Source organism: Rhizomucor pusillus, assembly GCF_041956525.1.
Source record: "Rhizomucor pusillus strain CBS 183.67 unplaced genomic scaffold VTP01scaffold_10, whole genome shotgun sequence".
Taxonomy (NCBI): domain Eukaryota; kingdom Fungi; phylum Mucoromycota; class Mucoromycetes; order Mucorales; family Lichtheimiaceae; genus Rhizomucor; species Rhizomucor pusillus.
Window position 1 is genome coordinate 918,105 of NW_027192152.1, and position 25,886 is coordinate 943,990.

Sequence of the window (25,886 nt, forward strand, 5' to 3'; positions counted from 1 at the left end):
CCAGGTCTACGAAATTGAGTCAACCAAACGAATATGAGTCTGCAATAACGAAATCGGGCCAGCCACAAATTTGGATCAAAGGTCAATGCATGAAACGAGTAGCTTAAGCGGGTGTTTATCTACAAAAGGGTTTAAAGTCTTCTTTCGCCAACTACTCAGAGACCAACGAGTGATCGACCTGGTGACGAAAAGCTTGGTCAACGTAGCTGACAACACGTACATCGCTGGACAATCGGACTTTGTGGATGGCACGTCGTGCGATGTCCTCTACATCCCACGCTCAGCCGACATGAACTCTTTGCCGCCTATTGTCCTTGAGATCCAGAGGACTGTCAACGATAAATTCATGTCAGTGCCATCCGATACTGCACGTCAATCTCTCAAACATATGGCCAACTGCCGATTCTTGTCGTTCTGTGTATCGGATGTCAACAGCTCAACCATGACCAAGTTCTCGGCGTCCCGCGATCTTTTCTTCGCCAGAGAAGCGCATTGCGATTTCTGGGCAAAACGGTGCATATTGTTGTCAAAAACAACCTTGGACGGCCATGTAATTGAATAAATGCATCTTTTGGCGGCACTCGGGTTTTTATTTCTTCAGAAGCGGGATCAATCCTGATGCTTGATCACGGTCAGACGGATAACGCTATCAAGTTGCTGTTTACAGTCGCTTGTGAATATCTGAACGACGTTATCGGCCAAGATGATGAAAAGTTACAAGTCATCCGGTATATTTGCGACATTCTTTAAAACCAGTTTGGCAAGATAAAAAAAAAATGTATTACCGAGGGGGCGCCGACTCCATGCGGAAGGCGTTGCAAGTACATAGGCGATGGGTCCGAATATGTTGTCAGGCAAAAACGCAAATACGTGGAATCGGTCACCGGAGAAACGACGCCTATCCCGCACACGCCAGCATTGCAGCATTTAAGGCTCAAAGAGCTGGATAGCGAAGAAAATCAAAAGCAGTTGCTGGACTATGTAGAGAAGCTCAAGGTGTCCAAGGGAGGTCATCCATGTCTTTATGTCCATCGATAGACAATCGGGCTACCGTCTCTGTTGCCGATCAACCGACGTCCTTTAAAACTATTCCATCCTACGAGACAGAGGGTCGCTCTTGAGAAATCTACGGACACTTAGGATATTACGATGTCCCAATCTACGGTTGTCATCCCGGGTTCCTCTCGTCATTCGGGAGGGGACTATCTCCCAGGACATCCTGTAGACGTGTAGACTGCCAGCGGACAAAAACACATCCGAGATTATAACGACGTTGCACGTCCTCCAAGGTCGTGGTCTCATCCAGCAACCCCTGAAGGTCTCCGAGTCCAGTGCAACAAATATCGGAGGAGAGCGGGGAGCCGAAAAGGACGTTAAGCGCACATCCCACAATATCCCCCCCTCCCATCTCATGTAATAATCCCCCCACAAAATAAACATTGATTACTTATTCTACTGTATAATATTAATAATCCTCGATTGATAACACACAATCTTTGCGAGACGTAAAAAAGAGTCCTATGGCCAATAATGGATGATGCTCTGTTCGGTGGTTGATAAAAGTATCCTTTGATTTGACAACAATAAACACCGCTCCGCCCAACAATCGCACTGTATTTCCTTGAGAAACGAAAGGTCTTGAGACTGTGAAGAACTCACGAGAATGCGATTGTTCACTTTGGTTGACACTGTGGGGCATCTCTGATACTTTTCAAAAATATTGGTGCACTGTTGGATTATTTGAGTGACATGTACGTCCTCCACGCTCTGTTGTACGTTGATAGCAATAGGCGGCAAAGAGTTCATGTCGGCTGAGCGTGGGATGTAGAGGACATCGCACGACGTGCCATCCACAAAGTCCGATTGTCCAGCGATGTACGTGTTGTCAGCTACGTTGACCAAGCTTTTCGTCACCAGGTCGATCACTCGTTGGTCTCTGAGTAGTTGGCGAAAGAAGACTTTAAACCCTTTTGTAGATAAACACCCGCTTAAGCTACTCGTTTCATGCATTGACCTTTGATCCAAATTTGTGGCTGGCCCGATTTCGTTATTGCAGACTCATATTCGTTTGGTTGACTCAATTTCGTAGACCTGGCTCATATTCGCAAAGGTGGATCCACATTCGGCCACCCATTTTCATTGGCTCTGATCAAATTTAACTTCCAGCACTGTACATGATAGACATCGCAAGACAATGAGGAGGAAACTACGGAGTTTATTGAGTCTTCGCATTTATTGATTCTTCAGATGGTAGCAACGACGCAATTGAATCGCTGCAGTATCACTGTTGATCTTAACAAGAATATGGTGTCCTACGAAAAAATATCCCTCTTGTGTAGATCGATAATCTTGTTTCAGCCTTGCTTGTGAAAACTAAAGACACAAAAGATAAAAGATGCAAGCTGCGGGGTAATCATTCTGAGCATGTGCTAAACTGGTAAATATCAGGATCTTGATGTGATAAGGAGAGAATAAAAGGCTACTGGAAGCAAGGGACACCTTAAAATGATCGACGACTATCCGCACACTGCGCACTTGAGTTCTCTCTCTCTCATCCCCACTCTCTCCTTTCAAGTATGATAGTTCCTTGCTAACCAACGACATACAGAGACAGCTTGGCAGCACATTTTTTATTCGATACCAGATACTATGAAAAAGAGAACAAACAAACCCAGGAGACTTTATACAGTCGATACGAAACCTTTTCTGTCCCTTTCAAGCTTTTTTTTCGGGAGAGGCGAGCTGCTTGGCTTGTAAACAGTTTAATGTTCATACACAAAAAAATCCATTAGAATTACAACAAAGTGAACTTTTTATCCCATCAAACAGGGCACATACACACAACAACCTGGTATATCACGCACAAGAACACGACAACAATGTATAAAATCATCATCATTTCTTTCCAGCTTGCCCAGCCGCCTCTGCCGCTTTCTTAGCTGCAGCTGCTTCTTGCTTAGCACGCATGATGGCGGCATCGCTAGCAATTTTTTTTAAAAAAATTTCGTGAGTTTATATAGAAAATAAACTAGAAAGTGGTTGTCAAGTTGAAAGTAAAAGTAACTTACTTTTCCTTCTTTTGATTGACTGACATGCCCTTCAGATCTGGCTTGCCCTTGTTTTGTTTTTGCTGCTTCTTCAAGTTCTTCTGTCGTGCAAGCTCTCGCTGGTTTCCACCTGTATATTCAATTCGAACTTCGGACTGAGTACTTGAAGCCAAAAGGTATACGCACGATTTTACGTACGGGTCATGTTGAATGTGTTGCTGTGAGGTCGGCTGTACAAAAAAATAAACCCTACTTCCAACCTTCCATCGTTTTCCAGCGGTCTTTGAATCTTCACGGAGAGGGGAAAGAGTCATTCGTTGGAGATGCATGCATTGCTTTCTTACATTGATGAGGACCTAGTAAAGCTAGCAGAGTCGATTAAATAATGAAAAGATATAGTATATTTACAACAATGAATCGGGATCAATCAGTCCTCATGGCATAAGATGCTACTGCTACGAGATGTAAAATGTACAAGACTTTTGATATCCATTATTTTTTCCTATCTCCTCTCCATTTGTAGATAGGCAAGCCAAACTCGTCCACGCCAACTTTCTTCTTTGCGCCTTTCTGCTCAAAAACAGCAAGTTAGCGATCTCTTTTGGTTCATTATCTGTCGGAAATGTTGCAATACATACTCTCAATTCCTTCTGTATAATCAGCTCGCGCTCCACTTTTTGTAAATCTTCTTCACGTTTCAAACGTGCTGCATATTCCTTATATTTCGCTTCACGCTCCTTTCTCAAGGCCTACGACAGAGTAAATCATCCTGATTCTACTATTAATATGTTTTCTGGTTACCTTGAGATCAGCAGGACTGGCGAATGCTTGTATCGGTGTCTTTTTCAACGTTTCCAGACGTGGCCGGTTGAACTTACGATTGACAAGTTCCGGTGCAGTATCGAGGTGTTTCACAGGATCAAATTCTTTTGCTTCCTGCTCTGAATCGACAAAGACAATGTGGGTATTCTTCTTCGGTAATTCTGGTTTTTCTTCAGTTTCTTCTTCGCCATCGTATATTGCGAGATCATCCTCTTCATTGTTGATGTCTCCATCATCCAAAAAATGCAGTGAATCACGAATTCTTTCCATTTTCTACACTAGACTGTAAGGACATGCAAAAAATATAGATGAAGCAAGTCTTACTTTTTTGCTCATATCGCGATGCATTCGGATATAATTGCGATCCTGAGATTTCATGAGCTGCACCATATCATCTGGTAGCTGGTTGTTGCGTTCCTGGATATGCACTCCTTTCTAATACATAGGGTTCAAGTTTTAGCAGCTGCCCTAGTAGTAATATATATGCAATTCGTGCAGCGTACCTCAGTTTTGGAATTGACCATTTTAAAGTAAAATTCATCAGGATTGCGGAACAATGCTTTCTCACGCAATGCTTTGAGTCGACGTTGTTTGCTGTGGTAATCTCTGGCACGGAGCAGGTAGTCCTTCTTCTTTTCAAGCAGACCGAGCCGTTCGCGGCCTGCAAGCTGACCACGCTCCTTGTGGTTTCGTCGCTGTACTACATTTCGCAGAGAGGATGACATTTTGAGGGATGCAAGTTATATACGGATAGAAAAATTATGCGGCGGATGGTCCCAGGTTCCCAGAAATTTTGGGTTTTCCGCAAAAAGCCACCAACATCCGACGACCGATTTCATGATCGGCCTCCTAGCAACGGAATGCTGCTGGACGTATGCACAAGGGGTTCTTCACATAACCAAGAATGTCAATATATAAAAGTATCAAGCATCCTTTCCATTTCATAATATCCTTTTTTCTCTCTCGTTTTTCCTTTGTCACCTTTATAGCTTTTTCAAATAGTAATGCAATCATTGTATATCTTTGCGGCCATAGCAACGCTCTACTTCTCGAACCATGCGTATGGTATAAGCTGTTTCGAAGATGTGAAAGCAACGACGCAGCAAGATCTGGATGCGCTGAGCTCCTGTTCGACAATAAAGGGCTCACTGACAATTGACAAGTCAGACGCTAACCAGCTGAAACTGGACGGCGTTTCTATGGTTGATGGCGATATTTACGTCGCGAACAACGATGCCCTGTCGCATATTTCTTTTCCTAGATTGCAAGCTGTCAACGGAGTCTTCAAGTTAGAGAATAACAAGGCACTGAATAACCTGGATGTCAAGTCCTTGAATGCCGTTCGAAGTTTTGAAGTTGCTGTTCACCCTGCCCTACCGGCCATCACCTTCCCGGCCGGCCTCAACCAGGTGGATAGATTCTCCGTGTCAGATACCACTGCAACTCGCATCGAAGGACTACAAATGTCTAAAGTGAATGACGTTGTGGTGGATAACAATATCTACTTGAAATCCATTAACATGGGAAATGTCTCTGAAATTACCAATTCGCTAACTGTCTCTGCCAATTCGGCTTCTCTTACGCTCGATGTAAGTCATCATCGCTGTTGGGGTCTGAAGATATATCCAATCTTACTCACATTGATGCTGGCATTTATCGTAGTTGGGTAAACTCCTAAGTGTCAAGGACGCATCCTTCCGCAATCTGGCCGGTATTACGTTGGATAACTTGAACAAAGTCGGTGGTGATATTTCTTTCGTCTCCAACTCGTTCGAGAGCCTAGAGATGCCCAACGTGACCGAAGTTGGTGGTACTCTGACGCTTTCCAACAACAAGCAGCTTACCAGATTGACAGTTCCAGAACTGCGTCGTCTGGGAGGCGCACTCTCGCTGGGAAACAACACGCAACTTACGGAAGTAAATGCATTCCCTCACCTGGAAGAAGTTGATGGTAGTTTGGACTTGACTGGTTCCTTTGAAGCTCTCCAGTTACCTAAGCTCAACGATGTATGGTTCATGTGATCAGAAATTATCTTTCTGTGTGTATATTGAACTTTTTCATCTTAGGTTCGCGGTGGTCTGAACGTCCAAACGACAAGCGACAGATTCTCGTGTGACGATATCAATAAGCTCAAGGGCGGCGTCATCAAGGGCAACTCGTTCGTGTGCAAGTCCAAAGTCGCCAATCCAAAGTCAGGCATCAACGGTGGAAAAGATGGTTCTGACGGCGATACAAGCGGTAGCCAGCGCAGTAGCCAGGAGCATATGTCTAGCACTGGTTTAGCACTAGCCGTAATCGCTCTATTTGTATTCGGCTTTTAATATACTCTTCATAATCCAAACCAGACTTATGATACCAGATTATACAATAAATAATGTGTGGATAGCTATTACCTAGCAGTAAACAGTGTGAAATCACCAAACCATGCGTATAAACTTTTATTATGATTATTCGGTACGTCTATCAAGGACACTGTGCAGTTGCTGCGCTGGCGAGCTGAGCAAGCTGATGAGTTTCCGTGCAGGTGCTTCCAGAACACCCAAGAGCTCTGCCTGCAATTGTGGTAATCCAGGCAGCTCGACGACCTTTTGTACGTCAGCCTCGGACAAGAGCAAATCGTCGATTTTGCCTCCAAGTAGCATTAGTTTTTTGTTCTTGTTCAATACTTGTATTGCGTTCTTCAATAAATCGGGATGTTCGGCGTCATTGACGTTGCTGTGCAACACGCACGCAGGACCGCCGGTAACGAGCGGCTCGAGATTGGCATATTTCGTATTGCGCAACACAGCGTTGAATATCTCGGATCGAATGACAGTCAGCTTTACAGGTCCACCCAACCCCTTCAAGTCTCGTCGAATCTGAGTGAATTCTTGCACGTTCAGGTTGTTGTGCTGGAAAATAAACATGACGCGATCGTCCTTGACAATGGATTCATATTGTTCATACAGATAGGTACGTCGTGGAGGATGGTTACGGGTCGCTGGTGTAGATTTTGCGGTGGCGTCTGCGTGAAAAAGTCAAACTATTCAGTACTGGGTTCAAACAAACGTTGCATGCAGCAAGCTTACAGTGACGAAGAATTTGTGTGGCGACCGGTCGTGAGACCGCCTTTGATTGTGAAAGCGGCCATAAGGTTACTGTCAAGCATTGTGAGCATTAGAAAGACCATTTGGCTTTAATGAGCTTACATTTTGCAAGTGACATTTATCTCGGAAAGGGGGCTCGTTTGTACAGTCACGGAAACAAAGACATTTTTGGAGGAAAACCCAGCAGCCTCCAAATTGGGAAAACGATGCCTTCCACAACCTCTGGATAGATAACGCACCTAGTATGTATCGATCAGATGGGGGCTGATTCTTTTTGAACCATAACCTGTATCTCTGTAAGTGTAATTGTAATTTTGGTCATTTTCCTCCATTAGCAGAATTGTTTATGCCCTTTCCTTTGTCCCGAAAATAAATGCAGCGATAAACAACGCTGTTGTTGAGCCGCAGACCCGACCTTTAGATAATGACAGACACCCTTGCTCAATACTTACTGTAGATATAATTGTGATACAACATTGTGAGATTGACATGTACTATGTATGAAAGATGCTGGTGGAGAATTGAACTTCCAAGCTGGAACTCCTAGTGGACGACAACAATTTCAATCACATCATGATATGTAAATCTCGTTAAAGATGGCCATACAATTATCTACATGATAGGCATAATTTAACGAAAATCAATGCATTAGGGATTCATTTAAGCGTGAAGCATTTGTGAGTTCCGTCGCGATAAAGTGTTATATGCAGTTCAACAAAGGAGTGAAGTTTGCGACTAAATTCATCGGCAGGGTATTATTTGGTATAGATAAAACTTTATTTGGCAAAAACTACCATTGTAAGACCTTAATTTTTTGCATAAGCATTGTAGAATATTTTAGGCTATCTCAAAAATTGCCAATTGTTGCCTTTAGATTCAACAAATCATGAGGTTAATTAAGGCTATATTGCAGTGCAGTAGTTATCCGATTTAGTCCATTGGTTATTCAATAGCACTGCTTGATCAGTGCGTCGAAGAAATCGCAGAATCCACAGACAGTGCCAAACAGTTCATTCTATGCATAGCACTTGGAAGCAAGTGAAACTTTGGTATCTTTGTTTACAGGTGCTGATCTACGTCGCTGAGATCTTTATTTGAAGCTATGCCTGTTTTCGGAAAGTCTCAAATTCATTCGGAATTTGTTGCCTTGGCAATTGCAGATCCTTGTCCGACCCAGGTACCACGTTGTTGGCTAACGATCGAGGAATATCATCTAGTTGAGATGTACTTTTGCTTCCGCTGCTGGCTATAATGGGTATTTCGCACTGTAATATTTTTGGCAACTTCATGTAGAGGGCTGTGCGTACGAATATTTATAGCAATATCTCGTTTTAGAAAATCAAGGGCCCCGCCGCAGGAGAGAAGTGGAGGTAAGCGGCGGGATCTTCGTCTCCAGGATCCGAAACCATTCCAATAATAGCCATGTCCTCTGCTGGCGGCAGGTGGTGGCTGTCGGGAGCGCCGAGACTTTTACTTTTGGCCCTTTACACCTTTTTCGCTTCTTTCTCCACTCACTTTTTCCCCCTCATCCGGTATCATGGCATCCAAAGGCGATGAGATCCCAATGTCTCTCAGAGACAGGGATGAAAGCAGAGAGTCATTCCTTCCTAACCCTGCTACCCACGCCAGAGCTGGCGAAAAGAACCATCCTCTACCTCTCATTGCCGCCGTCGTTACCTTCTACTTTGTCATCTCGCTCTCCGTTGTCTTCCTCAACAAGATCATCATGAGCGGGTCTGATTTCCCCTATGCCCTTTTCGTTACCTGGTACCAAATGATCGTCGCTCTTGTTCTTCTCTTGATTTGGGCACATCTCGGTAAAACGTAAGTAGTAGTCGTAGTCTCGATAAGGCACACGCGCCTTCGGGTTGAACAAGCTATATTGACATTACATGCATTTCTGCTCCGTATAGCAACAAGCTGTTCAGCATCATTCCTCCCTATGAATTCGACACAAACGTCGCAAAGCGCGTCGCACCTTTGACTATTGTTTACGTCTTGATGCTTGCACTCAACAACTTGTGCTTGAAATACGTTGAAGTCACCTTTTATCAGGTAATTTGGTGGAAAGGGGAAAATTATATACTCTGGATAGTGATCTGACAGATCTTGTTTAGGTTGCTCGCTCGCTGTCCATCAACTTTACCATTTTGTTTACATACTTGATCCTCGGCAAAACAACATCTATGCCTGCATTGGTTGCATGCGTTATTGTCTTTTTGGGGTTTGCTATTGGCTCATACGGTGAGATCAACTTTTCATGGGCTGGTATTTTTTACGGTGTCGGCTCCTCTGCATTTGTTGCCCTCTACGGTATTTACGTCCAAAAGACACTGAGCGTCGTGGATAACAACCAATGGTAAGTAAATACAATGACAGCACGTGGTGATGTTCACTAACAGTAACCGATTATCATTGTTAAGGAAACTGCTCCACTACAACACCACATTGGCGATCATCTTCTTGTTCCCGCTTGTCCTGTTCTCTGGCGAGTTGACCGACATTCTGACTCAATCTGAGGCTATTTACGACAGCGGATTCTGGATGCTGATGGTTAGTAGGACAGAAAAGGATGTGTGGAGAATGATGATGAAGATATATTGAAACCGTCGGCCGTTTAGACTTTGACCGGTATTACCGGATTTGGTATCAACATTGCCATGTTCCTTCAAGTCAAGTATACATCAGCGTTGACCAACACCATCTGCGGCACAGCCAAGGCATGTGTGCAGACGATTCTTGCAGCCATGATCTTTAGGAACCCTATATCCGATATGGTAAGTTTCAAATTCTGATTCAGAAGTTTCAAAAATACTAAAATTGCGATCCTGTTCGAAATTACAAAGAATGCTCTTGGTATCCTTCTTGCTCTGTTTGGCTCCGGTTATTATGGCTGGGTCCGATACAAGGAGAGACAGGCAAAATAATGAAAGAGAGCAGAATGTCTATTCCCAGTTTTCTTTTCTTCCCCCCTTTGGCAACAAGTAGAATTTGTGTAGATACATTTTGCATAAACCAGAGTGCAGAAAAAAATAATGGGATACTATTTTTTGCTTGTTTGTTGTCGCAGCGAAAGGTGTAGATGCGACCGACCGATCCACACCTTGCACAAATCAACACTTATCCTCCTATTCCACCATCCCTTTTCTACTTTTTTTTTCTTTTAACCCTTGCCTCCTCTTCCTTCTCAACATTTCCCTCTCTGTTGTAAAAGTAATGGCTGGAATCGTCGACGCTACTGAAAAGAACAAGGACGATATACCTCCATCCAAATTGGCCACTGTGCATAGCGGTCGGGAGGACGACAATCAAAGCACGACGAGTACCAAACATTCAATGTTGACAGTTTATGATCCAAAAGCCGTCCACTTACACAGCGAAAAATGCCCTGCTACGAATGCGATCGACGGTGCAGATGGACAGGAGCAGCAGCATCCCTACCGGTGGTACATTTTGGTCGGTGGGTTTCTCGCGCAGGCAGTCAGTAATAGTATTTTATCCAGCTGGTAATTGAACTTCGTGACGCACCTTGCGTCGGTATAAACAAACCCACATTCATGCTGACTTGTTGATCTTTGCATTAGGGGTGAGGATAAAGACATTGCACTCTCGATATTTCGCGGTTGCCAGCAGCAATTGGATTTACTGATATTATATATTTTTGTTACCAGGTATCATGCAAAATTACTACGATCACAATGTCTTCCACGGAACCGTGGACGCGACAAAGTTGAACTTTGTGGCGACCATCGCACTGACCTTTTGTGGTTTATTGGGTCCTGTGAACCAAATCTTGACAGACTTGTTCCGAGGTCCACGAACCATCATGGGGGTGAGCACCGTGCTCATGTCCCTAGGTCTGTTCTCAGCTAGTTACTCTACAGAAATCTGGCATCTATATTTGACTCAGAGCATCCTTTACGGCATCGGATCAGCGTTGTTCTTTATCATATCTATGGCGATCTGTCCAATGTGGTTTCCGAGAAACCGCGGTTTAGCAATGGGTGTTATCGTGAGTGGCTCTGGAGTTGGTGGCCTTGTCACGCCGTTCATCATGCATGCGCTCAACGAGTCGTTAGGGGGAGCATGGTAAGGAAGGAGCAGGATATCACCTATGCAAGTTTGTATGTGTATATTCATTCGCAGAAATTTTTTCTAGGTGCTATCGAATCCTGGCTCTCCTGACCCTCGTGTTGGGCAGCTTGGTGACATTACTCCTTCGAGAACGCAACGAGCGCAGCAACAAGGATGCAAACGCTATCTCCCTCGACCTAAACGTGTTTCGTAGTCTCGACTTTTGCATCTGGTGCGTTGCTGGCAATCTTTGCACCATGGCATACTTTATCCCTGCATTCTATCTTCCTTGTAAGTCATATTATCTACTGGTAAATCTATGCATCATACCATTTTAACGCATATGAATGCAGCGTACGCATCTAGACTCGGTCTAACCACAGCCCGAGGCTCTCAGCTCGTAGCTGTCTTTTCAGCTACAAATATTATCGGTCGACTGCTGTCTGGATACCTCGGCGACAAGCTGGGCGCGCTCAATGTTAATATCTCGTTCTTAGCAATGGGTGGCGCTAGCTCGCTTTTCATGTGGCACTACGCAACCAACTTTGCAGAACTCGTTGCATTTGTTGTCGTGTACGGTATCATGAGTGCTACCGTCTTCACACTGAGTAAGTATCCATTTATCATTATTATTATCATCATCAAGCAGGTCACTAAATTAAAACTATCCACTCAGTCGCTCCCATCACTGCGACCGTGACAGGAAACGAAAAATACTCGTCGGGCATCTCACTCTATTTATTTGCTCTGACGTTTGCTCGCTTGGGCCCATCCATTGCCGGTGCTATCCAGGCAGCTACCTCCAAGGATAGTTTCGATGCACTTCAAATGTTTGCCGGCTGGGCATTTTTCAGCTCTGCCTTGGTAGCGACCTGTCTACGATTTAAAATGAAACCATCTTTGCTGGCAAAGATTTAGGGGAACCCAAAAGTTTAACAACATGTCAATGGTTCAAACATTTAATGTTATTGTAATCATCGTCCTCATCATTAAAGACAACTTCTAGAGCTCTTCGTGAACATGGTCTGCTTCTACAGCGTCGTGCTTTTCTTTTGCGAGTGGGCACACTGCTGGTGTTCTCATGCGATACTTGTATTCACACTTTTCGGGTTCTGTCACTTCGAGAATCTCGTTATCAGCACCGCATTCAAAGGATACATGTACGCTTCGTTCAGGGCCGTTCCAGCACTTGGTGCCATGAGTGTATGCTTGCTGCAAATAGTAACCACCGGGTTGGTCGCCTGAGAATTTTTCAAAGCGACTGATAGAGATATGGTGAGGACCGTGAGACATGTTGGTAGAGCGAATTTGCAACTTACCCGAGGTTGACGCGGACACCGTCCTTGTTTGATTTCTGATGCGCTTGTCCAAAGATGCACAGAGAATAAGTGTACTCGCCCTCATTCTTGTCGACGCAAACATCCTTTAAAGGCAGCCATTCCTTATCCATGCCGTAGTCTTTGCTAAGATCATCGTTGATGGAAGACAGTTTGTTCTCGGCTTTACGAATTTCATCCTCCAGGTCATTGTAGGCCTTGCGAGCAGCTTCCAGAGCTATGTAGAAAGAGTATTCGATTTAGCCCATGCTTTCTTTCTTGGAGACCCTTTTCTGTCTGACCTGATCCCGTGGTAGGAGTATCACTACTACTACTACCGAGTAACTTGTACAGATAAGGCCTCCATACAGGTGGAATGTATTTTTCCAGTCGCGTTTGTACTATTACAAGCAAACCTGGATAATATGCGGCGACGATGGTGGTAGTAGTAGTGATATCAATACAAGGGATCAATTCGGTCAGAACTGCGTCGTTCGTTTAAAATAACTGAAAATGCTTACCATCCTTGTTGGCCTTTGTCTGTGGATCTTCAACCACTTGCTCCTCCTCTGTTTCAGTGTCTACTTCCTCTTCCTGCCACTGCTCGGAGTCTTCAGAGGCCGCAAACTCATCTTCCGAGAAGTCGAGATCTTTATCAATCTCGGTCTTGAATTCCTCCCAGCTGGACATGAATTCATCGTAGCCTGAGATAGCAGCTTTGACAGCCATGTCATGGAAGTTGTGATTGTGATCCCGCTTCATGGTCTGCAGAATAGATAAAAGGGTATCGATTTCTTCTTGGAGAGCCTGGACATCGGCCTTGAGCGTGCCAATCTTTTCTACAGCAGCAGCAGATGCTTCACATGGAGGACAGCTCTTTCCGCTCTTTTTCTGACCCTTTTTGACATCTTTTTCCAAAGCCTCGATCTCACCTAGAAAGCAAGACGACTTTCTTAGCACAAATGTACTTTTGTTCACGATCCAAGCCGTAAACCGGCTGTTAACAGATCATGTTCATTGTTATTGTACGTACTCTTTTGCCGCATGAGAAAAGAGCGCTTGATAGACAATTCTTCCTCCAATTTTGATTTTTCATTCTGCCATTTATTGACAGTCTTTTGTCCCTGGTCCACTAGTTTTTGCTTAGCTGCTGCACCCGCTGCTTGGATCTTGTTTATGATTGCTTGAGCCTTTGCATGCTCGGCAGCTGCCTCTTTGCAGCGATTAGGGCACTTTATCAATCCACTCGTTTCATCTGATCCGTCGCAGCAGGCATCATCTGCAGTTAAAGCTTAAGCATCAAGATATAATTTTAGTCCTGGCATTGTCGTTAAACTTTACCGCAGACACCATCATTGACGGCATATGATTTGATGTATGCGGGGATGTGTCCCTTGTTTTCGCAGTAAAATACTCCAGTTGGACACGCAGACGTGCCTAGCAATTCCAGGTTTGCCTAAGTTTCGAATATCACCTATGTAGCAAACAAAGACTTTTTCGCGTACCTGGCTCGTCTGAACCATCAGGGCAGTCGCAGTAGTCATCATTCACAGCTGAGAACGCAATTGTCTTGGAGCCGTCGAGACATTGCCACTGCCCATCACTCGAGGGGGTGTACAACGCGTTTTCTTTTTCGTACAACAGTTAGCGCCTACTAAAACTTTGCAAAGGAGAAAACTGCAGTTGCGTACTTTCAGGACCTACTCCTTTGACACTGGCTGCTTGAACGAGCGTTACGGCGGCTAGAATGCACGGCAGCGTCAAGCGCAGAGGTGTCATTGTATATAGTTGAACAAGGAACCTTCGGAGTCTCGGACAAGAGCGTCTTTGAATGCTTCCACGTCGCAGAAATTTCATGCGTGCGTAACGTTCCTGCCCACTCTCATATCGGTAGGCACCAAGAATACATATCTAGCTGCCTCTAATTTTTACATTGTAGATGCTGGAAAGCAAAAAACAAACCTTGATAATGCTATGTATTGTATACTCTCTATGCGGAAAGTTCATACTCGAACACGACTTCCCATTAACAGTTTACCCTCGGAAAAAATGTAGTGTTATCGTGCATGTCAGTACATAGAGGACGGGATGCTTGAGCGTATGTTTGGATACTGTGCAGTGTATCCGAGGGAAGAATTTATTAGTTCTCCAAAGAGGGCGAAAGGGGATGTTGGGGAAAGCCGAGCAAAGATCACGCTGCATTTGAAAAACTCTCATCCCTGCGCATGAATGTTATAGCAAACGAGACAGCCGTACAGTATCTGCTCATTTAAACAAAGCGAGACAAACACCTCCGTGCTGACATTAGCCATTGCTAGATCTTGCACCGCCAATGGCTGCTACAGGATATTCTTCCCGGAGCGCTGAATGAGCTCAAGAATCAAGTTGAGGTGCGTCTCTGACCCCGTTGCTCCAACTGTCTACGAAGAGTCGTCGGTAGTAACGTCATTGTACTTAGAAAAGCCTTGATATTCTACTCAAGAAAGGTGGTGTGCCGAGGAAGAGAGGATATAATAGATTCAGCAGCAGAAGAGCTTATATTGTTATTTCCTGCAAAACAGGACAACCCGACGCATTGCCAGTATCGTCATCAAAGTAAGTTATCAAATTAATGGTATATCTTGAACTTACGCCGGAATCAGGGACGAGTCTATAAAAGGTCTCATTACCCTTGAAAACTTGTCGATAATCAAAGCCGTAAGTGTTGCTGCTGAGAGTTTGCCATAGCTGACAGAAAGTGTATTTATCCTGGCAACCACGAACAGGAGCTTACTGTTCAACTGCCACACTACAACCAAGACAACCCCTTTAAGGTCATCATGAACACCAACACTCCTTATCGACTTGAACAGGCTTGTATTCTTTAAAATCAAGCTCGCTGCCGGATATCGTATTGACAAAGTCATTTGACAACAGGTCCGACAGGGAATAAACTACATAGCTCTGGCTGCAGAGCGATTGCAGAGGTCAAGTACCATAGCATGTGGAAGCAAACAGGCAGTAATAGAGGTAACATTTGAAAAAGAAATCTTTGTAAAATATCCCCGCCATTCAGGAACAAACTTGTCTTTTGGACTGCAGCTACTGGATAGCGTCTGCCGTGATATTGACAGGGCTCGACTTGCCTTTGAGCATCCGAACGATGCCGAGCGATTTCCTTACAAAGTTTGTCAGCCCAAGGTCAGTTTTATTTCTACGGGGAAAAGAGGGCGTTTGACTCATTGTATGCTTGTATATTTTTCTAAATGGGGTCTTTTTCACAGAAATTCAATCCACCCTTGAGGGAAGATTTAGTCGTAGAATTCTACATCAAAGACGTACACGTTGTTTGCAATGCAATAGCCTTAGAGTTTCGACAAGGCAAAAATGCAGCGAGTAATACAGACACACAAAATAACTACATGTAATTACGGAACAGGGCAAGCAAGCGTATATCGATCCATGGTTTATATTCACTCGCTTGTTACCTAGATCCTACAAGGATAAATATGCAACAATTATCCACAAATCTCAAGTCCAAACGCAGTCTCCTATGCTCACCGAGCTCAGAGCTTCACTCAAGGCTGTCCGAGAATTATGCTTAAACCATCGACAGCTTCTTTTGCAAATTGATGCTTAGCAGCACTTGCCTTAATGTATATTTTACTATTTTCCAGCGAACTATAATATATTCATTTACAACACTCGACTTGGATTCTGTTACACAGCAATGGTCCCCAAACCTCGTTTATGGATTTTGCGACATTGACCTCGAATGCAAAAAACCGTTGTATTTAGAAGAGATAGGAACAGGAATACCGCACTTTTATTCACGTGAGCAGCGACAACTGAAAGACAAAAGAACATTGTTGTTGAAATGTGGTATTGAATATTATTATTATTTCATCACCATGATGTACAATATATCTTTAGCAGCAATCACTGCGATTGGGAAGAGTAATGGAATGGCTGAAGGGCACTCGCAGGTCATAAATGCTCACTTGCAGATTTGATGCCTGGCCTCCTTACGAACTTTTAGCCCCTTATTTTCTCGTTAGAGACCGAGAGTGGCCGCGTTGACATGTCAAACCTAAAATGGTTACATTTACTGATATTTACCGATAAATAATGTTTATTTTCTAGCTGTTTCTCTTCCTGTACTTGTCCTGCTACTCCTCGTTCCTCCTCCTTGTTCTTCCTTTTATCGCTACATTTACTATTGGATTGTATAGGACCAACAAAAATATCAAAATGTTCTCGACATCGTCTCCATCACCTGTTATCAAGACAGAGCAAGAAGAAGACATGTTCATGTCGTACTTGAACACTGACTACATTTCCACCGATACTTCAGATGAGAGCAGCAGCCTATCCGTCGACGAGCTTTCGCCAGAGCAACAGCCGATCATGACGCTTCCAACAATGCAAGAGGAAAAACCAGCTATATCCGGATACATTCCATGCGTAGCACCAGCAGCAGCGTCATTCTTCTGGCTGCCGCAAATGTTGAGCACGCTTAGCAACAGTGTGAACACATCCTGCATCCCGCCTCTCAGCATTCAGCAGCAGTATCATCAACCGCAGGAGCTAACAACATCGAGCCCACCTCCCGCTGTAGCTGCTGCCACGAACATCGCAGCAGATAATAACACTGCATCAAAGAGAAGATGCGGCGGTCGCAAACGACGGCAGGAAAAGACGTCCTCCACACCCACTCCCCCCCCTCCTTCACAGCCGGCAATTGCGCCGGCAGTGCGCAAGGCGGGAGAGCCTGCATTGAACTCTGAGGAGGCAGCAAAGGCTGCCATGCTAGCGAAGCGGCAAGAACGGCTCATCAAGAACCGCGCGGCAGCGCTGCTTTCGCGAAAACGGAAGCGGGAACATGTAACAGCGCTGGAGGAACAGAATGCCCAGTTGAAAAAGGAGAACGACGCGTTAAAAACCAAGGTGCATGAATTAACCACGCGCGTTGAGACCCTGCAGCAGAAGCATAAAGCCTCATCGAAAACGACCACTACCACCGCCAGTGTTATGCTCATGGTAAGTCAAGAAGCAGCGGGATCACGACGCACGAAATGGACAAAGTATAATGAACGTCCATTTTTGTAGTTGATATTCTTTTCCATCGCCATTCTTTCCTTGCCGGCAAGGACGGGTGATCGGCAACAAACTGTAGACCGTCAGACAGCCACCGCCGCCGAATTACCCCTGATCCGATCTGCAAGGTAGGCTGGAGAAAATGTGTATCAAGCATTTCTCTCTCTTACATTTCGCTCATACGGTTTCTAGCAGCGTGCCAGGCATTGCCTTTGATCGAGCTGTAAAAAAGAGAAAAACGCCATCAAATCAAAAGTAGAATTTAGACTATAGTTTGTTGTAATGATAAAGCATGTTATGTATGGCGACCGAAACAGCAAGAACACCAATGCGGCACCCATGACAGCAAAGTACCCTGCCATGTGTACTGTTGCTCAAACTTGCTTCTGTAATCATCATCGTCATTCGCGAGGAGGTATCTTCCTTCGTCGTCTTGACTGGTATCCATAACTTCCTCATTGTGGTATCTATCTGGATCGTAGCTGCTGCTACTATTCACTCCACGCCGTTTCTTCAGCTTGGCGAGCTTGCGTTCTAAAAATAATGGACAACAAGATCGGCTTTAGACATAACAGATATGTCGTGACCTTGCTTTTACATCATACCAAGTCTCTGAATTGCCTTTATCGAATCCTGCCGATGTTGCTGCTCAGCAGGCTGGCGGGACTCTTCCGCTCTGTCCTTAGCTTGCCACGGCGAGTCAGAGTCGCTGTTGCTTCCAGTGTCCTAATTTCGTTTCAAATGTGAATGAGCAAATCTCCTATTCCCACAACGCAGGGAACTAAAGATGCGGTATACATGGGAATACGTCGCTGCAGCAGCAGCCTTCTGGAAAGGATCGTCGTCATCTTTGAAGAGACTAGTCATAGCATGTGGAGCGAACAAACTCTATCGAGAAGAAGCATCGGGGCCATACCCGATATGGAGATTTTTTCGAGCGTCATCCGCTGCTGTTGGCTGGGAGGAATGCAGCAGCAGCAACGCTAGCTAGCTCACACGCCTCATAGAGTTGCTTCGACCTTCTATTACCTTTGCCTCTTTTGAAGATGCATCCTCGGATCCTCTTTTCTCTCCCACCCTCCCCCCCAACTCGTCACATGTTCCTTAGCGTCAATATCATCCCTTGTCAAAGAAGATAGGTCACCTGCATCCCATAGGATCTGCAACGGAGATTGCACAGTTTTTATCTCATTCCAAATGCATGCGCTCACGACCGAGTATGCGGGGATTATCCAAGTTTAGATGATAACAATGATGCGCGTAATGCAAACGAGCGTCGCAGCGTGTCCAAAATCGTTTTTGGAGTTATTTTGCGATGAGGACAAGCACAGAAAGTGTGAGGATGAAATAGACAAGGGAGAAAGGAATACATCGTGTTACTACAGAAAAAGAAAAAGAAAAAGAAAGTAAAAAGGAGAGCGAGGAAGAATGCGAGGAAGACATGTGGGTAATAACGGAAAAGTGAGGGTAAATGATTACGATGGTTGTTCAGATCCATCTTCGAAAGAAACTGTTTAGTGTACTTGTACGAGACTCTCTTACTCGCCAATCTTCGATCTGTTGGGTAAGCCTATTCATCCGATCATCTTCTCGAGGCGACGCTGACCTGCCAAGTCTTGCGAGGGACTCCTCCTAATAGTAAGACAACTTAGCGCGCACGGTGTCTGTACGGCCTAAGGCTTGCCTTACCTACCACGGTGTTTGTCTCATTTAACGGGTCATCGTCGTCTAGTTCTACCAAATCATCCTCGTCCTCATCCTCTTCGTCTGCAACTACGTATTCTGGCGGCCGCATACGCAGCCACTGCATTCTCGGGCCAACATTCGATTTTTCATTGACACGGAAACCAAAAATGCGAGGTTGATAGATGGATGCACGAGGTGCCGGCACAAGCTCGGAGAATGACTGGAATAGCAGATGCGCATAGGTTGTTCCAAAATGTGCACCTGTATAGAGAATGAAAAACATGTTATTCACTGTAATGGATAGCAGCAGCAATTTCTACCTCTCGATTGTGCTTTACCATCTACGTTCTGATATATGGAGCTGGGAGGATTGTAGAGATCCATGCATCGCGGGCAATACAGCCGCACGCCTTCGCGGCCAGCTTCGTCGTATCGTCCGCAGGGAATGACGGGTGAGCGTCCGCAGTACACTCGCGGACAGTATCCGAATTGCTCAGCCGCGTAGCGTTCAGCCATAAGTCGTAATCCGTTGCGTGTTAATAGATATCGTTGATGGATCAATCCATACAGCATGACTGCGTAGGGCTCGACGACACTTGGGTGGACACGTCTTCCGTATCGTCGAGGCGGTGCCTTTTCCTTCCAAAAACCATCGTCTTCTTCCTCTTCTTCCTCTCCTTCGTCCTGTTCTTGCACTTCTTGGTCGTCTTCTCCCTGTTCATTGTCGTCTGCAATTTCCTCCGGCTCGACGTCCAGGATCATTTCGAGTGCTTCGTTGTAGTACGGAACGATCGCAGAAAGTCCAGTGAGGTTAAAGTCGTCTTCAATGAATTCCTCGGGTACTTCGGCGTAGTATTCGTGTCCGGATAAGGAACAGAACCAGCTTATCCAGCTTTGTAAGGAACTGCTCGTTGTGGTCTGCGAATCGTCATCTGTTCGCTCAGGCATGTTTAACTGCTGTGATGAATGTGAGGTCCCCTGCAAAGTCTTTACCATATACGGCGCCAGACGTTGCCAAAAAGAACCTGTCCATTAAGCTTTCAATGAAGCTCCTGGAAACAATAGACCTGGTGGAAGGGCGAACCCGGTGTTGTATCCCGTCACCTGGGTCTCTCCTCCCCCTCTGTCTTTGTCTGCGCGTTTCGGTTGTTCTCCGACTGATTTTGGTTGTGAATCTCCATCTTTCGCGTATATTGTTACCAGGACAACAACAATAAACACAGCAACGCAAAAACCATACTAACTATCTGTCAAAACTCAAGTGTTTGCAAGAAATTGAAAAATCTTTTATTTAAGTTATCAGCTATTTACATTATAAATCCTTAGTGATCAGGAGTTTTTGAGCAAGGCTGAATCTTATGTCTGCACTGTTTCCACGGCGGAAGCATACAATTCCTGCTTATCATCCGATAGCACTCCAATTAGAGCCGAAGTTTGAGGATTCTGATGGGAAGGGACTATCGTGCCTTAACACACCACAGTTTCTTCAGGTCCGGTGGGAGGAGTGCAAATAGCCCGAGGACCAAAATTCCGGGCGAGCTGGTTTCCGTTTGACAATTTTTTCTGATATACAGTTTTTGGCGAAATGACTGTGAAACGCGGTATCGATGCCTGCATTCAAACCGAAGATGCTTGGGACGACGATCGACTTCGAAAGTACAGAAGAATGAAGCGAAAAATTATAGAATTTATTGCTGTAAGTTGTGCGCGACACTCGAGGGCCGAGGAATCTTGCATTCAAACACGAGTCATTCCGTAGAAGCACAAGTCAGCGCAACTGTCTATTGACCGCGCCAACCGCAAAGTGCAAGCTCTTCAGCGAGGAAAAAGGTAAAGGGAAAACATCGTCTGCTGTGTATTTTGACAGTAACCGGCCATATGTCTGTTGCAGGCAAAGCAAAACTGCTGTTGACACGGATAACATGGAAACTAGCCAACAGGAGGATGTAGAAGAGGAGGACGAGCTTGACGAGGGGGAGGAAGACGAGGAGGAAGAAGACGAGCTGGTTGAAGAGGACGAAGAAATGGGTAAGGAACAGATATGCTAGCTAGTCCCGGTAGAAATTTATCTAAAGAAAAATGCGATTATGCATAGCCGAGCCATCCAAAACGATCAAGCGACAGGGTTCATCGAGAAAGAAGCCTGTGGAAATTCCTAGAGACGAAGATGGCAATATCAAGCTACCGTTTCAGATAGGATCGTTGAATATCCTGAGTTTAGGAAGTGTGGTTCACGATCGGCCATCGTTCCACAGCGAGCGATATATTTGGCCCGTGGGATACTGTGTTGAGAGGTAATGCATTGTCGACAGATAGCGCGAGGCGTGACATGGTGTGCTGACAAGTTTTAATTGTAATAAGAACGTACATGAGCACAGTCGATCCCAACGGTCAGACCACCTATACATGTCGGATCGAGGACGGCGGAGATGGGCCAGTGGTAAGACTATTGCATCATTGTGCTTCCGCCACGGTGGGTTGGCTAAATGTAAGGGCGTAGTTCACAATTCATGCTGCCGACGCACCCGACAAGGAGATGTCAGCTAAGACACCGACGGGAGCATGGGCACTTGTAATCAAGGAAGCAAATAGAGTCCGTCGGAGAGGATCGGCGTGTAACGCCATCTCTGGTCCTGAGTATTTTGGCTTGTCCAACCCTCTCGTAATTGAAATGGTGGAGAGTTTGGAGGGAGCCGACAAATGCGTCAAGTACCGTTGCCATAACAAGCGATGAATTGATGTCATCGGCGCTGTATAATCTCACTCAGGTCTGCTCCCCCCAAACTGCCCTTTCTCTAGCCCTCCTCCTTCCCCCCACAAGGTCCTTCACTGTTTTGTCGGCTGTCATTTCGAGAGTGTGATATAAATTGGCCCGAGTTCTTGTTCTTCTTTCTCTTTTCTTTTACCATTCTTTCCCCCCTCCCGACTCGCCATTCATACCCGCTTTTCGAGCACACCATCACACAAAAATAATAAAAATGTCTCGTCAATGCATGTCCATCAGCGCCATCGTCGCGCCCACTACGCCGCCACCAGAGGCACCGTTGTCACCACCAGACTCGACGACAGACCGCTCATTTTCTTCTTATTCACTGTCATCAACGCCTTCATCTCCTCTCATTGCTTCACTCACATCCCCCTTGATCGTCCAAAATAGTAAGCTTCGTCATCGAGACCAAAAACAACAAACCAGTGACAACAACTCCAATTACAACCACAAATTCCACAGCAATGGTTCAACAGCGACGTCCATATCATTGGAAGAACGAAGACATCGCAACAAACTAGCTTCCGCAAAGTACCGAGCAAAGAAACAAGCGAGTATGCGGGCTATGGCAGCCAAGCTAGCGCAAGTTACGGCGCAAAATGCAGCCTTACAACGCGATTTGGCAAAAGCGCATCAGGATAACGAATCGCTGCGACAACTTTGCAGCTCTCTTATGGCAAAGGCATCATCATCGTCCAAAACGTCATCACCACCATCGCCGGCGTAACATTCTCTCATCACCCTTCCCACTCATACATCATCGCATCCTTCTTTTGCATACTATTCTCTTTGTCTGTATACACTTTCTCTCTCTTTTTCTCTCTCTTGTAAAATAGACGCCTTTCCGCTCTCTTTGCCTTAGGAAATATACCAGCAGTTCATTTGACTATGATGAAAATGTGAATAAACTCTTTACGTATTAAGCGATCAGTATTTGGCTATCGATGGAAAGTCATGGAAGAGTTATAAATTCGGATAGGAGTGCGCGAGTAGCAAGGCGATGGATCGGTTAACCTTGTGGTATAGCCTAAAAAATCCAAAGCCCGAAATGGTCTAGCTCATGCTTCCCAAGAGTCTGGTCCAGCCTATCATCACAGAGGAATTTTCCTTATTACAGGGCAACAGGCGGGGTGCCTCGAAAAATTTAGCGCCGTGCGACGTCAACAAGAGTCAGTCTGACATTTTTCCCAAACATCCGGCTTCGAGAAAAGTTCCAGTCACCTGCATCCCGTCCCCTTTGCATCATTTTTTCATACGTGATTGCGCACGTATCGCAGGAGAGGAAGAATTACCTATAAACACACGCAGGGGGCTCTTTCAAGAAAGAGATCGAACAAAGTTATAAATAAGATCGAACGATGATGATAATAACGGTCCATGTACCATTTTCGGGAGTGCCACCCGCAGCAGCCGTGCAATTCTAGATTGGTATTTTGATACCAACAACGCCTTGAGCAGCAACAATGTCGATCGATCTACCATTATCGACTGCTGTACATACCGCGCGCATTCTTAAATACAGCGGGATTTGCCTTATACCTTTGCCAGTAGAATTCGGTTATCTTGTGAATTCTGCTAAGTACTGATATCGTCATCTGTCCTCACACACAAGTAATCATGCTTTTTGAATCAACAACACTCGCTCAAACTGCAAAGAGAACATGGACAATCCCTCACCGTATGCGATAAACTGCAATCCTTATCATCAATGATAACCTAGCCTCAAATTTGATCGAGGGACTCAAAGTATATAGCAGTCCATTACAGACATGTTCATTTTTCAACGCTTTGTGGTCATTTGTAACTTGGCTGGTTTCACAACCATGTTTGATAAAATCCGGAAAACTAATACTTTTGTAACGCAAGATGGCGTGATGATTCTCAAGGAACTCGAGACGTTGTTCGTTCATGTTTCTATCTTAGCCGCTTGATGCAAATAGAACGCTTCCAGATACTTTCAAATATTGACAACAGTGGATAATACGAGGCGCTAAATTTCACTATCTACGTTATGTTTACCGTAGATTACAATAAATAAAGGAGTGCAACAGCAGCCAATGTGAACCTCAGACAAGGTACTCCTTAAAAACTTATCTGTGTAATCATTGCTGGGGAAAGTGCATGTATAAAGATGGGATCGATGTTAACCGAAGATTGACTGATTCCAGTTGACTATTTAGTTACAATATAGAGTTAAACTCGTTTCACGAGAATGCAAGATCGCATAGAACTCAACATTCTCAACTTTTGCAATACACGTTAAAGCAGTGCGGAGTGTGTGCTCTTGACATTTTTTGATTTTCTATACCCACTGCAGCTCTAAGGATGGCATCGTTGCCGCAAGCTGGTAGCAATCCCGCCGCGCAAGCAAGCTCGCGGTCTCGTCTGCTTACAATAGAGGACCAATTCAATAAACGCATCGACGATGACATTGCAAAGCTGATCGATTGCTTTGCTGACATTGTGCGCATTGGCGAGGTACACACGATCAAGAGTATACGGATCCAGTCACGATATTGATCGTCTTTTGTGTGTATACAGAACAGGGACAAGGATAAGTTTCGAGTCGCCGAAGAAGGGTATCAAATCGAAAGCCAAAGTGCACAAATTGTAAGAGGATCCAATAATACGCAGAACGAGGAGCACGCGCATTTTCATCCAATTAACCAATTTGCATTGTACCAGGTTCGATCAGCCGAGTCTCTCTTAAGCCTGATAACCGAGCTAAAACAACATCTTTTGTTAAACGATACCGAGACACTCTCGCGGCTGTACGATCAACGGAAGCGCCAACTGACGACACAGACAGCTGAAATTAAAGATACCCTGTACAATATGCGTGAAAAGCTTGCAAAGACGACGTATGAACTCGAGTCGGTGTATTTCAGGTCGCTAACAGGACCTTGATGGTTCCATCCCCAATGGCCTGCTCCGGTGCAAAACACCACATTGCTGCATTAGTAGCTGCCGCGAGCCCAATCCAACCATAAGCACTGTTTTCTAATCCAACGATCAAGACGAGAAAATCAACGCGCTCGTTTTGGAAAAGAAAGGGAGACGCACTATCATCGTCACTCCCGTCTTAGAGTTCTGACAATATTTATCGAAGTCTACGGAAATATAAAACTGTTATGTTAACGAATCCTTTTTTTTGGTCATGCAAGCCGTTCCGGCCCGTTGTTGACCTGTAATCAACCTGCATCGCCAGCAGATGAGCAAATTTTCCTTCTCAGGAAGCTCGCATACAATGTTACATTAGCAAGCAACAGCAAACACACACTCGCAATATTATCCTAGATACAATGAGCCGAGTTTTTAGTGTATATTTCCATTTCAGAATAACTTTGCGAAGGAAGCGTTCACGGAAGACAGGCTCGCTACGGCCAAACGACATTGCCGAATGTAATCCAAACGTGATAATCACCGTTATCGACAGGAGAAAGAAAGGCGAGTACATTGCTCTTCCGGCCGAGCCAGCCACCGTTGAGCTAGCTACGAGCTTCGCTGTTCAATCCAATGACTGGAAAGATATTTGCAGCAAAAAGTAAGGGCAAGCAAGCAGTTGCAAGGTCTTTGCTGGCGGAAGGCTTCAAATTGGTCCGAGCTCTTGTTTGATGTCTACTTTTACCCTAAAGGATGCATCGGTTCGATATTATATAGTCAATGAGCAATGATAAAAGACTTTCAGAACTGATACCGTAGCTCAATGGTTAAGCATCAGGACATCAGTAAGCCGCGATTCATGGCTGGTTTGGATGCCATATAAATTTCTAAACCAACGAACATCTCGCTGTTGTTCAATCGACTTCCTCATCTCTGTGTATCAATGTCACTTTGGTTACTTTTCAATAAACTTCTGCACTTCTTCCCCAGTAATAAATGATGACACACTTGATGAAGTGATTAATAGGGATAATATATGTATAATGCGTAGCAAAGTATGATGATGGCAAGGGAGCTAATACTGGACAGTTTTAGACTCCGAGACGCACCTACGAGGAACGTCAACAA

The 25,886-nt window shown here is 44.9% G+C and overlaps 15 protein-coding genes across 15 annotated transcripts; 9 read left to right on the top strand and 6 right to left on the bottom strand.

Moving 5' to 3' along the window:
- Window positions 1–85: 85 nt before the first annotated feature.
- Window positions 86–1,038, top strand: VTP01DRAFT_1370 (uncharacterized protein; the record flags this gene model as incomplete). Its single annotated transcript, XM_069379713.1, has 3 exons — window positions 86–550; window positions 637–728; window positions 855–1,038. 3 exons carry the CDS (start codon window positions 86–88, stop codon window positions 1,036–1,038), a joined length of 741 nt encoding a protein of 246 aa, XP_069238778.1.
- Window positions 1,039–2,895: 1,857 nt separating this feature from the next.
- Window positions 2,896–3,252, bottom strand: VTP01DRAFT_1371 (uncharacterized protein; the record flags this gene model as incomplete). The annotated part of the gene is made up of 3 exons (XM_069379714.1): window positions 2,896–2,980; window positions 3,069–3,177; window positions 3,246–3,252. The coding sequence occupies 3 exons, from the start codon at window positions 3,250–3,252 to the stop codon at window positions 2,896–2,898; spliced, it is 201 nt and encodes a 66-aa protein (XP_069238779.1).
- A 287-nt stretch (window positions 3,253–3,539) lies between these two features.
- VTP01DRAFT_1372 (uncharacterized protein) lies at window positions 3,540–4,594 on the bottom strand (the record flags this gene model as incomplete). Its single annotated transcript, XM_069379715.1, has 5 exons — window positions 3,540–3,617; window positions 3,686–3,796; window positions 3,849–4,142; window positions 4,194–4,304; window positions 4,373–4,594. The coding sequence occupies 5 exons, from the start codon at window positions 4,592–4,594 to the stop codon at window positions 3,540–3,542; spliced, it is 816 nt and encodes a 271-aa protein (XP_069238780.1).
- Window positions 4,595–4,873: 279 nt separating this feature from the next.
- VTP01DRAFT_1373 (uncharacterized protein) lies at window positions 4,874–6,191 on the top strand (the record flags this gene model as incomplete). The annotated part of the gene is made up of 3 exons (XM_069379716.1): window positions 4,874–5,458; window positions 5,532–5,876; window positions 5,937–6,191. 3 exons carry the CDS (start codon window positions 4,874–4,876, stop codon window positions 6,189–6,191), a joined length of 1,185 nt encoding a protein of 394 aa, XP_069238781.1.
- Window positions 6,192–6,317: 126 nt separating this feature from the next.
- Window positions 6,318–7,074, bottom strand: VTP01DRAFT_1374 (mitochondrial 54S ribosomal protein uL10m; the record flags this gene model as incomplete). Its single annotated transcript, XM_069379717.1, has 3 exons — window positions 6,318–6,874; window positions 6,939–7,007; window positions 7,059–7,074. The coding sequence occupies 3 exons, from the start codon at window positions 7,072–7,074 to the stop codon at window positions 6,318–6,320; spliced, it is 642 nt and encodes a 213-aa protein (XP_069238782.1).
- A 1,419-nt stretch (window positions 7,075–8,493) lies between these two features.
- VTP01DRAFT_1375 (uncharacterized protein) lies at window positions 8,494–9,883 on the top strand (the record flags this gene model as incomplete). The annotated part of the gene is made up of 6 exons (XM_069379718.1): window positions 8,494–8,780; window positions 8,870–9,011; window positions 9,074–9,315; window positions 9,380–9,509; window positions 9,578–9,733; window positions 9,803–9,883. 6 exons carry the CDS (start codon window positions 8,494–8,496, stop codon window positions 9,881–9,883), a joined length of 1,038 nt encoding a protein of 345 aa, XP_069238783.1.
- A 289-nt stretch (window positions 9,884–10,172) lies between these two features.
- On the top strand, window positions 10,173–11,948 carry VTP01DRAFT_1376 (uncharacterized protein; the record flags this gene model as incomplete). Its single annotated transcript, XM_069379719.1, has 6 exons — window positions 10,173–10,462; window positions 10,541–10,578; window positions 10,628–11,045; window positions 11,116–11,321; window positions 11,384–11,638; window positions 11,707–11,948. The coding sequence occupies 6 exons, from the start codon at window positions 10,173–10,175 to the stop codon at window positions 11,946–11,948; spliced, it is 1,449 nt and encodes a 482-aa protein (XP_069238784.1).
- Window positions 11,949–12,032: 84 nt separating this feature from the next.
- On the bottom strand, window positions 12,033–14,125 carry VTP01DRAFT_1377 (uncharacterized protein; the record flags this gene model as incomplete). The annotated part of the gene is made up of 8 exons (XM_069379720.1): window positions 12,033–12,291; window positions 12,350–12,584; window positions 12,649–12,762; window positions 12,868–13,278; window positions 13,380–13,625; window positions 13,688–13,783; window positions 13,852–13,974; window positions 14,038–14,125. 8 exons carry the CDS (start codon window positions 14,123–14,125, stop codon window positions 12,033–12,035), a joined length of 1,572 nt encoding a protein of 523 aa, XP_069238785.1.
- Window positions 14,126–14,571: 446 nt separating this feature from the next.
- On the top strand, window positions 14,572–15,965 carry VTP01DRAFT_1378 (uncharacterized protein; the record flags this gene model as incomplete). The annotated part of the gene is made up of 10 exons (XM_069379721.1): window positions 14,572–14,598; window positions 14,665–14,736; window positions 14,805–14,832; window positions 14,908–14,941; window positions 14,989–15,043; window positions 15,112–15,198; window positions 15,263–15,355; window positions 15,428–15,526; window positions 15,610–15,749; window positions 15,818–15,965. The coding sequence occupies 10 exons, from the start codon at window positions 14,572–14,574 to the stop codon at window positions 15,963–15,965; spliced, it is 783 nt and encodes a 260-aa protein (XP_069238786.1).
- Window positions 15,966–16,576: 611 nt separating this feature from the next.
- VTP01DRAFT_1379 (uncharacterized protein) lies at window positions 16,577–17,681 on the top strand (the record flags this gene model as incomplete). Its single annotated transcript, XM_069379722.1, has 3 exons — window positions 16,577–17,365; window positions 17,435–17,550; window positions 17,615–17,681. The coding sequence occupies 3 exons, from the start codon at window positions 16,577–16,579 to the stop codon at window positions 17,679–17,681; spliced, it is 972 nt and encodes a 323-aa protein (XP_069238787.1).
- A 36-nt stretch (window positions 17,682–17,717) lies between these two features.
- VTP01DRAFT_1380 (uncharacterized protein) lies at window positions 17,718–18,289 on the bottom strand (the record flags this gene model as incomplete). The annotated part of the gene is made up of 3 exons (XM_069379724.1): window positions 17,718–17,956; window positions 18,028–18,148; window positions 18,221–18,289. 3 exons carry the CDS (start codon window positions 18,287–18,289, stop codon window positions 17,718–17,720), a joined length of 429 nt encoding a protein of 142 aa, XP_069238788.1.
- Window positions 18,290–18,910: 621 nt separating this feature from the next.
- VTP01DRAFT_1381 (uncharacterized protein) lies at window positions 18,911–20,141 on the bottom strand (the record flags this gene model as incomplete). The annotated part of the gene is made up of 4 exons (XM_069379725.1): window positions 18,911–19,054; window positions 19,116–19,369; window positions 19,447–20,040; window positions 20,102–20,141. 4 exons carry the CDS (start codon window positions 20,139–20,141, stop codon window positions 18,911–18,913), a joined length of 1,032 nt encoding a protein of 343 aa, XP_069238789.1.
- Window positions 20,142–20,693: 552 nt separating this feature from the next.
- On the top strand, window positions 20,694–21,842 carry VTP01DRAFT_1382 (uncharacterized protein; the record flags this gene model as incomplete). The annotated part of the gene is made up of 6 exons (XM_069379726.1): window positions 20,694–20,804; window positions 20,868–20,938; window positions 21,000–21,136; window positions 21,204–21,402; window positions 21,470–21,548; window positions 21,609–21,842. The coding sequence occupies 6 exons, from the start codon at window positions 20,694–20,696 to the stop codon at window positions 21,840–21,842; spliced, it is 831 nt and encodes a 276-aa protein (XP_069238790.1).
- A 244-nt stretch (window positions 21,843–22,086) lies between these two features.
- On the top strand, window positions 22,087–22,602 carry VTP01DRAFT_1383 (uncharacterized protein; the record flags this gene model as incomplete). Its single annotated transcript, XM_069379727.1, has 1 exon — window positions 22,087–22,602. One exon carries the CDS (start codon window positions 22,087–22,089, stop codon window positions 22,600–22,602), a length of 516 nt encoding a protein of 171 aa, XP_069238791.1.
- A 1,598-nt stretch (window positions 22,603–24,200) lies between these two features.
- VTP01DRAFT_1384 (uncharacterized protein) lies at window positions 24,201–24,782 on the top strand (the record flags this gene model as incomplete). The annotated part of the gene is made up of 2 exons (XM_069379728.1): window positions 24,201–24,353; window positions 24,417–24,782. 2 exons carry the CDS (start codon window positions 24,201–24,203, stop codon window positions 24,780–24,782), a joined length of 519 nt encoding a protein of 172 aa, XP_069238792.1.
- Between the last annotated feature and the right edge of the window lie 1,104 nt (window positions 24,783–25,886).